We start from the raw sequence: 14,456 nt of genomic DNA on the forward strand, positions 1-14,456 counted from the left end.
CCAGCCCATTTCTTTCTTTCTGTAGCAACAATAGACATTGTTCTAATTTCTGGATTCAACAAGCTGAAGCTAACAGATAAGGGGAATCTGGGTTCCTCCCAAAGCAGCTATGATTAACTCCTATGAACATTGTTTTGGACAGTTGGGCCCTGAAGGGCACACTCAGAAAAACAAGAATATTTGAGGTCATTTCCAAACCCAATGCATCAGGGCCAACTTTAGAAAGGCCCACTTGACAACACAGCCAATTTTACGCCTCATACTGCTCAAACAAATGCAGTGCTACAGTCCACCAAAGATCTTAATTGAAAGGAAATTAGAAAGGACTTAGCCAGGGAACACTTTGAGACCCAACTAAAAACCAAGGTTTAGTTTTAGTCTGATGAAAAAGTGGTCACCCAAACAGTTATTTATTTTTCACTCTTGAATCTGTGAAAAGTCTTCTGAAAACCAACTTTAGTTTCTGTCCAACCTAGGACCTCATCGATTGGTGCTCAGGGCTTTTTCAGAGGGTGTAATTCTTTCGATTCTGTTTTTGAGGAACTGGCGAGGCTTGTTTTCTCCGGGTGTGCTTCTTATTCCCCAGAATGTGTACCATTTCCTTTGATCTTCACAATAGTCCTCTGAGGCGGACAGCACAGCCAACCCTCTCCATTTTTACTGATGTGAATAAATAGATTACTTGCCAAGGGTTTTCTTGTAAGTAAAGCTGTGACACTAGAGCCAGATGTTCAAGTCCAGAACTTCAATTATTTAATGTGAAAGCATCAAAAAAAGGTGTGACTGCTAATTTACTAACAAATCTGTTGATCTGAACATTTGGATGATATAACCCACATGTAAGTTATTCCCCTTTGAGGCTGGCCACAATATTAATCCTAACCAGTATTTAGAGTTCACTTGCAAATGATGGCCACAAAGTTGCCCTTACCAAACATGTAACTGGCCCGCCCTAGGAAACTTTTTCTGGTGGACAACAGAAAAGAACTAAAAAATCCACAGCTGCCATAACAAAGAGTGACCTAAGAGAAAAGGCTGCAGGAATCACATAACCTTGGGGTGGGGCGGTGGGGGGCGGTGCGGTGGGGGGGAAGAATTCCCAAGGAAGTTACAAGGAAATGGATATAATATTTATACTACTCTCAAGATTTTAAATATAAGGAAAAAAACCATTTATGTTTTCCTACATGGCACAGAAATATAGATGACTACACACTATTCAAACTAAAACTGCATGATTAGGATATTCATATTTAGGATTATACTTAAGTCCTCTTTATGATGACTGCTTTAAATCTAACAAAAGAGATTCATCATCCTCTACTTTCACCTGAGGTTTAAAAGTAACTTTTAAAGGCTCAGGGGTGGGGATTTCCCTTCCTTCATGGGCAGGATACACCGGCCTGGCTGCCTCATGTTCTGGTTCACTGAGCTCATCAGAGTAGAGCTCACCGATGGGACCCATGGATTCGCTCCTGGCAATGATGTCCACGCCCATCTCCCTGGCACATTCCTCACCTTCTGCCACTGTTCGGTCCTTACCTTTCCTGAGGCTACGCATCTTAAAAGCTTCCTTGGAGGGAGCTGCATTAGAAATAGATTTCTTAAACCTCTCCCCTGACTGTCTCAGCCTCTCCCCTGACTGTCTCAGCCTCTCTCCTGACTGCCTTAGCCTCTCTCTCCTCTCCGGGGTCACTATTCTAGTTCTAATTCTGTTCACTTTCTTGTCAAAATTCAGCCGTGTCTTCTGCATGTTTTCTTTGGAAAACGCCTTCCTGATATTATCAATGTGCTCCTTGCCTGACTTCCTAAGCCTGGCAGATCTGCTTTCTTCAACATAATATTCTTCATCCGAGGACAGGTCTACTGGGGGATCAAAGATATCATCAACATCCTCTTCCTGATTTTCAGTGAGGTTTCTTTCTTTAACAACAGACAGAGATGTCGGACACCGAAACTTCTCCTGAAGAAGAGAGAAAAACAAAGCATATTAGTCCTTCCTTTGCACTAGAGGTCAGGTCTTCTACCTTCTGGCCATGCCTTGTAAATCTCTGCCATGGGCTGTTTATCCTCTGCCCACTCCTTAAATGTTAGCATTTCTTAGGGTTTATCTTACCTTGGCCCTTTCTTCTTCATCTCCCAGGCTCACCCTGAGCAACCTTATCCACTCCATTTTTCAGATCGAATTGTAAGCAAACTCACATGTATTTTATCTTCACTTCCCCTGTCACCTAAGATGAATACGCATGTGTGAATGATAGGCAGACTGCTCCACAGTTTGAGAGGCAACACAGTCACCTAAAACTTAGCATGTCCAAAAATCAAGGCCCATTCACCATCCTCTCCAGTTCTACTTCTTTCCCTGTACCTCTCAGCACTAACACCCATCCAGGTGCCAAATAACATAGAAACTCCTGAATCATCATCCCACATATTTCCTCTCCCTCTCATTCCATATCCAACTGGTCACCAAGCTTTGTCAATAATACTGCCTAACAACTCATCTGTTCCTCTTCCTTCCTCTTTCCCTCTCCCAATGTTTGGATTGTGGTCCTTGTCATCTCAGTCCTGAACTTTTATAATGTCTCCTCATTGATCCTTCTACCTCCAGAACATCACCTAAGTACTGTCTGAGAAATATTACTAAAGCATGGCTTTGATCACATCTTTTCTCTGCTTTAAACTTTGGAAAGCTCACCAATACTCAAAGAAGAAAGTTCAAATTCTTCTGTATGATTAGAAGGCTCCTCAGCTTTAGCTAAACCCGCTTTCCCACTCTTCCAGCCCAGAAACATACAATCCCTCTCAATTCCTCAAGCACAAGGTGTTTTCATCCCTCTATGCCTATGTATAAGTGATTTCTGATATCTTCCTTTTTTCATAATGACGGGGTCTCACTATGTTGCTCAGGCTAGACTGGAACTCCTAGACTCAAGGAATCCTCCTGCTTCAGTCTCCCAAGTAGCTGGGACTACAGGTACATGTTACCATGCCCAGAAGTTTCTGATATCTCAAGTGCCCCTTTACCTCTTTTTGGCTTTATAAATAAAATCTTTCTTCAAGAATCAATTCAAATGTCCCCAACTTCCCCACATGGCTAACTCCATCTCAAATTTACACATACATACCTCTGTTTATAACATTTATCACAGTTTGAATTGGAGCTTTACTCAAAAATATGTGTCTCCTGGAGGCCTCCAGATTCCTTAAAAGGAGAGATCATATTACATTTTATGCCCAGCATCTATCAGAGTGTCTTGCACATAGTAGGCACACTCAATAAATTATTATTGGACCAAACCAGGTATACAGCCTCCTTCAACCAAGTTATTAAGCACCACCACGAACCAATAAATTATCTGGTTCTAGAAACTGTGAAACTTCTCTGAAGACAGAAGAGTGAAAGAGCTTATATTCTTGGAGACAGACAAACAAGTAAAATCTATATAGCATGTTAGATGGTGATACCTGCTAAGGTGAGAACGAAAGCAGGGAAGGAGTACATGCAGCAACAAAAAAGGTGCTGTTTGAACTAAGGTGGTCAGAAAGGCCTCACTCATATGGTGACACCTGAGCCTAGACCTGAAGGCTGTGTGTAGATCTGGGAAGAACAGAGAAACAGTGGGGAGGGCCATGTGATGAGAGCAGAGTGATCAAGGGGCAAGAGGGGGAGACAAAAGGGTAAGGGAGAGCAGGTGGCCCAGGTCATGCAAGGCTCTGTATCCAATGGTGAGGGCAGTGGCTTTTATTCTGAGTATAAAAGGAAGCCTTCTAAAAGGCTTGCAGGAAGCCAGGCACGGGGGCTCATGCCTATAATCCAAGCACTTTGGAAGACCGAGATGGGAGGATCACCTGAGGTCAGGAGTTCAAGACCAGCCTGGCCAACACGGTGAAATAGTCTCTACTAAAAATACAAAAACTAGCCAGGTGTCGTGACACATACCTGTAATCCCAGCTATTCGGGAGGCTAAGGCAGAAGAATCACTTGAACCCGGGAGGTGGAGGTTGCAGTGAACTGAGATTATGCTACTGCACTCCAGTCTGGGCAACAGAGCAAGACTCCATAATTAATTAATTAATTGATTAATTAATGGCTTGCAGGAGAATAGTACCAGGATCTCACCAACATTATAAAAGGATCACTTTGCTGAAAACAGTGTGTAGGGGCAAGAAAAGAAGCAGGAAGAACAGGTGGAGAGCACTGAGGCAAGTGAGTACTGTGTAAGGGTGCTGACAGGGTGGGGGTGAGAAGCAGTCTGATTTGGAGCTGCTGTGAACGTAGGAGTCAACAAGATTTGTCACTAGATTTGGATGTGCAGTGCCAGAGTGTCAAGAATGATCCTCAAGTACATGGCCTGAGCAGATGAAGGACAGATCTGCCATTAACTAAGATAGGGGAGATGGCAGGAGGAAGAGACTGGGGGGAAGAATAGGGTCTGAACATGCTGTCTTGGAGACACCCACTAGCCATGCAAGCAGAGGCACTGAGCAGGCAGCTGAGCAGATGAGTCTGGAATTCAGAAGAGAGGGCTGGGCTAGACACCCAAATTTAGGAGTCATTGATGTAATGACGGAATTAAAGTCATGAGACCAAATGAGAGAGATCGCCAAGAAACTCAGTGAATGGGTCTATGCTCTGTTTTACTCAAAACTCCTTGGCACCAAGGTGTGTTTCAGAATTTAGAATATTTCAGACTTTGGAAATAATATGATTTATTATATAACATTCTCAGCAAGATCTTGGAAGAAACATTTCTGTGGCAAAAAAATATATATGAATATTCACACTAAGATGGGATAAAAACTATAGCCTCCTGCTAATTTAGGTCAAGTTTTTTTTACTGAATAATTTCAGGTCAACTTAGGTCTTGCTGTCAAATATGTTATAAAAAAAATATTTTTAAGAATTTTTGAATGTGAGTGTTGAACATGGATTTGGGACTGGTAAAAAGAAGAAATGAGAACAACAAAAACAAAAAAGACAAATACCAGCCATTGAGGTAGGGGGAACTCCCAAAGCGAGTAGTAATCCCAGAAGTCAAGGAGAAAAGTTTCAAGAAGAAAGGGAGGGGCTGGGTGCAGTGGTTCATGCCTGTAATCCCAACACTTTGGGAGGCTAAGGTGGGAGGATCACTTGAGGACAAGACCAGTCCAGGCAACAAAGTGAGACCTCATCACTATGAAAATTTTAAAGTGTAGCCAGGCAAGGTGGTGCACACCTGTACTTCCTGCTACTTGGAAGGCTGAAGAGGGAAGACCATTTTCCCCGAGGTTGGAGGCTGCAGTGAGCTATGATTGCACGATAGAACTCTAGCCTGGGCCACGAAGCAAGACCCTGTCTCTTAAAAGAGAGAGGGGTGGAGTGGGGAGAGGGAGGTCTAATTGTGCCAAATGGGTCAAAAAAAATAAGGATGAGAATTGGATTTGGGACATGACTCACACTGAAGACCTTGAAAGCCAGCCCAACCACAGCAGCTAGAGGAACCCAACTGACTATTTAGGGAGCATTTCTAAAACTAAACAGACGAAACTTGAAAAATTAAGAGATTTTTAACTGAACCACGAGTTAAAATTTCTAAAAGAAACTGTGCTCCCACATGAAATCCAGATTAAATCTATTCAATCAAAAATATATAAATATATACAAAACACATTTATGCATATTCTAAAACCTATCAGCCTGATAGTCAAGAATATATCCCTGGAACCCTATTTCTTTGGATATTTATTTAAAATTAAATTCTTTGGCTATAGGATTAGAGAGTTTAGGAGCTAAAAAAAGGCAGGGGTAGGCGTCTCATAACTCTCTGATGAATCAGTTAGAAGCAGCGGAATTATTCCTCTCCTTTCCTGACACCTGCTGCAGGGAGTAACTTCAGCAACACAATGTGGGTTGGTACGGCTTGAGAAGGTATAATTAGAAAAGGAAAGAGCCAAAAGTTAATTACTGTTAGGTAGGGGAAAAAACACAATCTTGCTGTGAAGAAATCAGATACAGCCTAACCCAGGAATCACATACCCCTCTTTAAGTACACAACAAATAATATAAAATCAGGCTTTAAAATAAAACACAACAGGGGTAGAGTCAAAAAAAAAAAGTACTTGTTATGTGGATCTATTTGTTGCAACTCCAATGAGACCGAGATATCATGAACTAATGGTGAACAGACTGCTATAATAATTGAAGATTGCAGATGTTGAATTATAGTTGATTTCCAAATATAATTATGTCTTTTAATATAAAACTCCAGGTAAAAAGACCATTTTTGTAACAGAATGAACACTGTGCATCAGAGTACTGTGGGTTGGACTGAACATCAAAGTAATATAGGTAGGGGATGTGAAGGCAATCTGACTGCAATATCTGCACCTCACTGATGGCCAGGGTTGATTCAGCTGATCTGGCTGGCTAGGCTGGTGACCCTTCCTCCCTCGCCACTCCATATGTGTCCCTCCTGAAGCCACACACTTGGTCAAAAAGGATGACCATCTATGATAGAGGAGGACTGGTCTTGTTGGGTCAAGGGTATACAAGTAGCTGTGCTCCCCTGTTAGAACCTCCAAACAAGCTCTCAAAGTAATTATGGCTGAATTGCTTGGTTTCAAGTTAATTTTAGTAGAAGGGCAATCTGAATATAATCACTTATACACCTTAACAATGATGACTAATTATAACTAATTTTAACTGCCAAGAATAACCATGTGACCATGTATACAGTATCCTAACATCTAATGCATCTTTGAATCAGAGTTCTATGTCCATTTATCTTTTCTCTACAAGCTCTCCCATTATAAATGATAGCAATTACTTTTTGATGAACTGCTGCTTACTCTGAACAGCTTAATTATACAGAATCTTTATGGCATTATTTCTTACAAGAAAAGAGATATGCCCTAAACTAGCACCCCTCAGCTGCTTTAAATAACTACAAGGGATCAAAGAAAGGAACAATTAGCAGTAAGTCACAGGGACTAAACAGGTGAACATAGAAACATCTTAAAGTTGAAAGAAGAGTTATGTCAATGAACAGAGTCAATGGAAACTTTTCAGAAACTTCTTTGCTCTTGCTTTTGTAAATCTTGATTGGCACTTAGTCCACTGCTTTACACAAAGGTTCTCAGCAGTGGTGAATGCCAAGTATGTTTCCTGGCCATGCGCCCATGCCAGTGGAGGGTAAGATACACCCACAATTGTGAATGTCTTCAGAAGGTGAATCAAAGAATGGATACTACATTTCCCACTATATATACCAACACTGGAACTGGCCTCTGAAAATCAGGTGACTGCTTTTTTTCAATTTTTCAATTTTTTTTTTCTTAAGACAGGGTCTCACAATCACCCAGGCAGGAGTGGAGTGGCACAATCATGGCTCACTGTAGCCTTGACCTCCCCAGGCTCAGGCTACCCTTCCACCTTAGCCTCCTGAGTAGTAGGGAACACAGGCACACAATACACCTGGTTAACTTCTGTAATTTTTATAGAGACGGGGTTCTGTCACATTGCCCAGACTTTGTCTTCTTTTCCCAAATTTTTAAGCCTATAGAAGGGATTCCAGGGACATGAAAGGAAAGGGAAATGATAAAGAATTTCAAATGGCAGTCTGCCCCATCTACCTTTGAAATAAGCAACTCTTCACTCTCTTCCCTATTATTTTTCCCGAATAACCCACAGGCTCTTAAAAACAGATCTGAAATACCAGTCTACCATCACAGTGTAACCTTATCAGTCAACAGAGGGCTATGGAGAATTGCCTAGTGTGTAAAGAATGCTGTGGGGAGTTATAGGCCACATCCCTCATGTTTTACAAATTATCTTCTACATAATCCAACTGTGTTCCTATTTCATTTAGTTTATATTCTTCTAGAGTTTTTTCCCTATGTACATAAGTACTTGTTTTTAAAAATACAGGTGTCATTTTAAAAAATAACACTTTATATGCACCAGGGAACATCCCTGAACACATTCCTGATTTTATGCATAGAACAAATTCTTCGACATAAAATTCTGGGGCCAAAAAGTTTGTGAATTTTAAAATTTCTTAATATATACTACCAAATTTGCCTTTTGAAAATGTTATATCAATATTTCTACCAACAAAATATGAAAGTGTTTTTTTCCAATCCTTAAATTAACCTGTAATTATAGGTTGTAATAATTGCCAACATTTAAATAGGTGAAAGTAGAATTTTATTCTTATTTGTGTTTTGTAAACTGCCTGATAATGACAGTTTTCCATTTTTCTACTGTGAAGGAATGTTCAATTTTTTTCCTTTTAACTGTAAGAGTTTAAAAAATACACCATATATATTATGCATTTGCCATGAATATGTTCCTATTTCCAAAAATATGAGTGCCAAGCACAGAATAATATGGGAACTTGGCTCAATACACAATACCACACACACAAAAAAATTATATTAAATCAGTTAAGTAAAAAGATTTTGTAATCAAACATAAGGAATTATTTATGTGACTCATATATTTGTATAATATATTGTTACTATAATAACAATAAGAAAAATAAGAATAATTGCCTCAATGTTCATTGGGAAATAGCTATCACTGTGATCTGTCTGTAAAAATTCCAATATACACATCATGTTCTGAAAAGTTTAGGGCTGTTTAGGGCTTTACAGACGCTCCACGTAAGTGGGGAAAAAAAAAAAAAAAACCACTGTGGAGCTACTGGTTGTCAGTTTCTTCTTTTAGAGAACAAAGAAGTGTTTTAAACTAGAGGTTTCTGAATCCTGTTTTAGTTCGAACATTTTCAAAGTCTGTGAGAGGGCAGCAAGCTAATAAGGCTAACATGCTGAAAGGGCCTTACCAATATTAACTTTCAAATGCAAGAAATAGCCTAAGCTATGAGCCGCAGTTCATATTACACGAAATGGTTGAGAGCAATGGTTTTATCCTGAGATCTCTGTAGAACCTCATTGTATTAATATATACAATAGTTAAGATGTGACACTGGAAACCTGTGATATGACTTTTTTGCAATTAAAAGATGTAAGAGATTATAACAAGCAAACAGAACACAAGTGCAAGCTTACCTGGAATATTACCACCCGGAATTTGTTTTTCTTCATTATTTCCTCTTGCGTGACTTCAACTTTTTTAACATGAATTTGTTGCTTCTCCACCCGAGCTTTCACATCTTTAATGTGAGCACTGACTTTTCGGGTTTTCTCAAACAACTTGTTAATGATATGGCCTGTATTGCCATGTGACTGTGAAAGCTTCAACAGGTCAATCTGGACGGATTTTATGGCATTTTCCATTTCCCTGTGTCTCTCTTCTATTCTCTTCTGGCTTGCCTGCACACTGTCCACAATGGAGGCCACTTTGTCCAGCACAGTCACAATTGTAAGAGCAGCGTCTTGGTCTTCATCTTCTGTAACACTTGATAGGCGATTCTGGTGGATTTTATCAGCATTTGAGGCAGATCCATTATGTTCCATTTTATTTATTTCTCAGTGAAAGATGTCCTAACCACAATCAATTCTGGCACTTAGAGCAAAAAGTCAGCTTGATAACAGGCAACAGGGTTGTTTAAAGAGTTGGAAACCCCACCCCTGGAGAATGGTCAAGTATTTATAACTACAAATGCCATATGTGACTGTTCTGCAATCTGAACCCTTGCAAAGCACCAGGGACTGTTCCAAACATGCTTGCTGACTGACTAAGGGACTCAAATAAGACTGTGTGGGTAGAAGAGGAAAGTTTTTTTTTTTTTTTTAAGTTCACTAAAGCCACTATGTAACTAATATTAAACCTAGAAACCAAATGATCAAAAAAGCTAACTCCAAATGTTGGGTAAAGCTTTTGCCTTTAGATCATTTCATTCAGTATTTGTAATAGCAAAGGGGAATTCTTAACTAAAATCTGCTTTTTCTACTAATTTCACATATTAAATATACTGAAACAGCAATATTGAAAAATTTGGTAAATAAACACACCAAAACAGAGGCCATATAGTGAAAACATTATATTATAACATGCTTTTCCAAACAAAATATTAAAATTAATAATTTTTAACATATTCTTTAAATTCTACATGCATACTTTTGAATATCTAAACTACATGTTAAACAGCTTAATACATTCTACTCACACTTCAGATTTTAAACACCAACAATCTATGAATATTAATCTATTACTACAGGACAAATTTGGATAGAGGTCTTAGATAATTTTTAAGCTCACTCTAAGAGCACCAATAATTAACAATCATTTTTGTATTTTATTCACAAACACTGATACATTTTGTTTATTTATGTTAAAACAAATATTTTCTTTAAAAATGAATGTGTATTAAAGTAGTTTAACTGGTAGAATAGGCTTTATTCCAATCTGTTTGTTAAACAGCCTATTTTCACAATATCTAAATCTATTTTTCACTGATCTGTTCCATCATTACTAACATACTTTTTCAAATTATTAGAATTATTTTTTCAAAGGGAGGAATAACCAAATTCCCCAGTCCATATATCTTATAAGTATTTTACACCTAACACACACAGCTTTACAGTTCATGCGATAGGCAGTGTCTAAAAAATCAGTAACTAAATCTCAAAAACATTTAAATATCTATTTAAACACAGTGTCTTCTAGATTTTTTTGTAAGAAAAGTAATCTGTAAACATCTTTACCTTTAGTTCATGCTTGGTCATTTGCTGTGGTCATTGTGGAAGATGTGGATATGACTTTATAACCATTTGTGAAGTGGTCCATCTTTGTAAAAATATTACATTCCACGGGTAAATAACAAGTCTTAGAATTACCATGTGGTACAAATTTGTGAAAGCAATTTCTGTATTTAAAAACATAAAACAAAGACTACTAAACAGTCCAAAACTGTCGTAGCTGAATATTCTAAATACAAGCCAACAGTACTACACTAAAAATGTCCAAAAATAAGGCCTCTGAAATAAATATTTCCATTCTTTAAAAAAAGACATAATAAATGTACATCACATGGTCAGTGTACATATAAAAATCATCAGTTTAAACCATTCTGGATGACGTATCTGAAGTAAAATGACCTAGGTTTTGCTTCTGTCGACGTCCTCTATTGTTTTTGGGGCATTTTCTGTTGCATCAAAAAAAAGAAAGAGAGAAAAATATTGTTTTGATGATTTTGTTTAGGATATTTCAAATGTTTCCAAAGTAATACATATTTCACACATAAAGCCACGTTGCAAGCAATTACATGAAAGGGAAATAAGATGGTATCTGTTGCCAGACAGGGTAAAGATGAACACAATTCAGACTGCTACCTCCCCTACAAAGCTGGGAGTTGAGATGATTAGATATGTAATATAGGTACTGGCACAAGCAAAACTCATTCCCAGTGTCTATGCTACTATGTATGCATCCCTGACAGATATCCCACCCTTCCTCCGGCCTAGAACTCCCTAGTCACAGTGATTTTTTTAACATGAATTTGTTGCTTCACCATCTAGGCTTTCACATGTGAAACCCCTGACAGTAAAAAGGACTCTGACCTATGTACTTTCCCTGAGCATTATGACAAGACAGCTCTAAAATGACAAGAGCAACTTAGATGAAGGAAGAAATCAGGAAGAAGTGTGCTTATTAACCTCAACTATGAATACATAGAAATGTCTACTGCTTTTAGACAATGACTTAAAAGAAGCTGTCCACGCTCTCCTGGGGCAAACCACAGAAGCGCATAAGGAACTGTCACACCGAGGATGAGGGACATTCTGCTCTCATTTTCCACGTTTCACCACAGCAACACAAATCTCACTGTGTTGAAACTGCTCTTGTGCCTACACACTAGATTGCAAACACAAGGTGCTGTGTATGCAATGTGGAATAAAGGGGCTGAGATGAATTCTGGGCTCTGCTAACTAACTGTGCGACCTCAATTCTCCTACATGTAAAATACTAAATTAGGAGTTGGACTAGCTTCTAAGATCTCTGCCAGCAAGAAATTTACAACCTAATGAAAAGCAAGTCTTATAACAATAAGTACTCCTCATTTTCTTCAACTTCAAAGAGTACAGCTTTGCCTTGAACTAAAAGCGTTGATGATACTTCCATTTTGTTTATGATTTTCACACTTTTCCCTCACTAATCCTCATTTTAAAAGTCTGAGGTCGTTAAAGTTGGAATCATCACCACTTCATAAATTAGAAGACTAGTTGACAGATCAAGCAACTTTCTTTCACTGTCACTAACTCACCATGACCTTGGAAAAGCTCCAATTTCCTAGAGCCATGGTTTTTAAATCTATCAAATAAAGGCGTTTAGTTAAGGTGATATTCAAGGTTTCTGCCAATCAGTCATTCTTTGAGACTGAAAACATGAAAGGAGATTTCAAGAAGAAAAGAAGAAAAAGTGACTCATGCAGTCTTGATAAACAGGTCAGTGAGAACATCCTTTTAAAGAAGATTCCTCCATTGTAACAGCCACCATGGTATATGTCAACAGCTGTCCCGTAATGGACTGTGTGGGAGAGATACTTAAAAATTCAATGGAAATAAATCCAAGTACATAAATATTCTAAATCCAAGACAGCAAGACATTCTAGGGGAGGAAATACCACAGTAAAAAGACAAGCCTCAAGGAGAAATCTGTGATCAATTCAATGAGATGGCTCTTCAATCATAGAGACAGTGGGCAGTGAAGACACTGTGACACAGTTAGAAATACACCGTGATGTCTAAGTGGCTATGAGGCCAACAAGGAGGGATTTGGAGTATAAACAGAGGGTACGTACTTCAATACTACCTGCCAGGTAATTTTAATTGAGTAGTTGAGGATTACAGCACAATGAGAACAGAAGGACAGAGCTGGGTAAAAGACTGTTGTAAGAGGCCTTTCCTAGCTAGGAACTTAGACCAAGGTACTTCTTATCTCAGGGCTTCAGTTTCCCTACTTCTTTAAATGAAGGCGTTGAACTCAAAGTTGCTTCCCATTGACTCCAACATCCTTTGATCCTCTTAAAAACGGCACTATCTGGCTAGGCATGATCCCAGCACTTTGGGAGACCAAGGCAGGTGGATCACTAGAGCTTAGGAGTTAAGACCAGCCTGGGCAACATAGCCAAACCCAGTCTCTACAAAAAAAATACAAAAATTAGCCAGGCATGGTGGTGCATGCCTGTAGTCTCAGCTACTCGGGAGGCTGAGGTAAGCTCAGGCGGTGGAGGCTGCAATGATCTAAGATCGTACCATTGCACTGCAGTGAATGATAAGAGTGAGACCCTGTCTCAAATAAAGGCACTGTCTCCAGGTCTCAAACATCTTCCCTTACTTTACCTTAATTTTTCTTCTGCCTTCCAAATCATTTATTACCTCACTCCTATTTAACTCTAATGTCTTAAATGGTCTTCCCCCTACCTCATATGTCCACTACTCCAATGAATTTTTCAGATGACTCATTGATACTCTAAAAAAATACCAAGTCCTTCTCCTACTCAAAAACCTCAAACTGCTACAAAATCAAGTTTGAACCCTGCTCCTAAGCAATGGTCATGCTGGTCAAACATCTTTCCCAAGATGACCAAGCATGGAACCTTTCAGTGGAAAGAGGAATGAATGGGAATCAATCTGAATCCAAACCCAGACAATTCCACTTACTAGCTGGATGATCACAGACAAATTACTTAACCTCTAAGCCTATATTAAATGGCTATAGCCAGTCCTGCTGTTTAATGTTTTTTCCCTATCTTCTCTGTTATCATTATTTGTTACATCATTATGTCCCTACTTTAATCTACCACCCAATTTCATATTCAGTAGTCTTGCCTAAGGGCAGATCATCTGTTCTGTGAAATAAAGCGCACTGACTTTAGTGCCTAGGTTTTATGAAAAATATCTGTTACTCGGAGAACTTTTATTATCGTTTCTAGATTTATCATTTCAGTTCCAGATGGCTGAGACTACTGAAGGTCTGGTTTCTATCCAGACCTTGGATAGAAGGGCCATAAATCCATTATGGCCTGCCAATATCTGTAGTTGATATGCTTCAACCCTCTGCCCAGAATAATTAGGTAAGTGGAGAGATGAAGCTTATGAGACTTCTGAACTGAACCTTAAAGAAAAAGGTAAGCAGGAAAAAAAGACATTAGACTAGGAATCACAAAGACAACACGAACTTGCTGGGTTTACTCTGACTTTTCTCAAGTCCAGTTCAGTCTGACTTACGTATTTCCACTCAGTTTAGCAAAGACCGATTTTATGCCATTGTACTCCAAATAAGTCATTTAATTTGTGGCAAATTATTTTATTTATAATACAGAATTTTAAAGCTTATTACTTATCACTGCAATCCAGAAAATGGAGTAATGCCAACACAATGATACCACAATAAAATTACCTTCAGCCTCTGATTTTTTCCTTTCTTACTATATCAACTGTGAGTAAAGTACATTCTTAGGGCATAAAATACCTCACAGTAGTGCAGGGCATAAAAATTTTCTGCATGG

The 14,456-nt window shown here is 38.8% G+C and overlaps 2 protein-coding genes across 2 annotated transcripts in view; both read right to left on the reverse strand.

Annotated features, from left to right (window-relative positions):
* Positions 1-730: 730 nt before the first annotated feature.
* Positions 731-9,887, reverse strand: CAVIN4 (caveolae associated protein 4). Its single transcript, XM_017527793.2, has 2 exons — positions 9,052-9,887; positions 731-1,963 (listed from the first exon to the last, which is right to left on the reverse strand). Exons 1-2 carry the CDS (start codon positions 9,457-9,459, stop codon positions 1,277-1,279), a joined length of 1,095 nt encoding a protein of 364 aa, XP_017383282.1. The 5' UTR covers positions 9,460-9,887; the 3' UTR covers positions 731-1,276.
* Positions 9,888-9,971: 84 nt separating this feature from the next.
* The window catches only part of LOC108303860 (tomoregulin-1), a 111,001-nt gene continuing 106,516 nt past the window's right edge, over positions 9,972-14,456 (reverse strand). Inside the window, exon 10 of the mRNA XM_017527791.2 lies at positions 9,972-11,090. Within this exon, the coding sequence (XP_017383280.1) occupies positions 11,006-11,090 (85 nt within the window). The 3' untranslated portion in view covers positions 9,972-11,005. The remainder of the gene's footprint in view (positions 11,091-14,456) is intronic.

This window comes from Cebus imitator, unplaced genomic scaffold (assembly GCF_001604975.1).
Source record: "Cebus imitator isolate Cc_AM_T3 unplaced genomic scaffold, Cebus_imitator-1.0 Scaffold51, whole genome shotgun sequence".
Taxonomy (NCBI): domain Eukaryota; kingdom Metazoa; phylum Chordata; class Mammalia; order Primates; family Cebidae; genus Cebus; species Cebus imitator.

Bases quoted from the DNA above. Each gene is read 5' to 3' on its own strand.
- CAVIN4 (XM_017527793.2), bottom strand. From the start codon at position 9,459: ATGGAACATAATGGATCTGCCTCAAATGCTGATAAAATCCACCAGAAT. The intron at 1,964-9,051 runs GTAAGCTTGCAC...TCTCTTCTTCAG, and splicing joins TCCGGGTGGTAATATTCCAG to GAGAAGTTTCGGTGTCCGAC.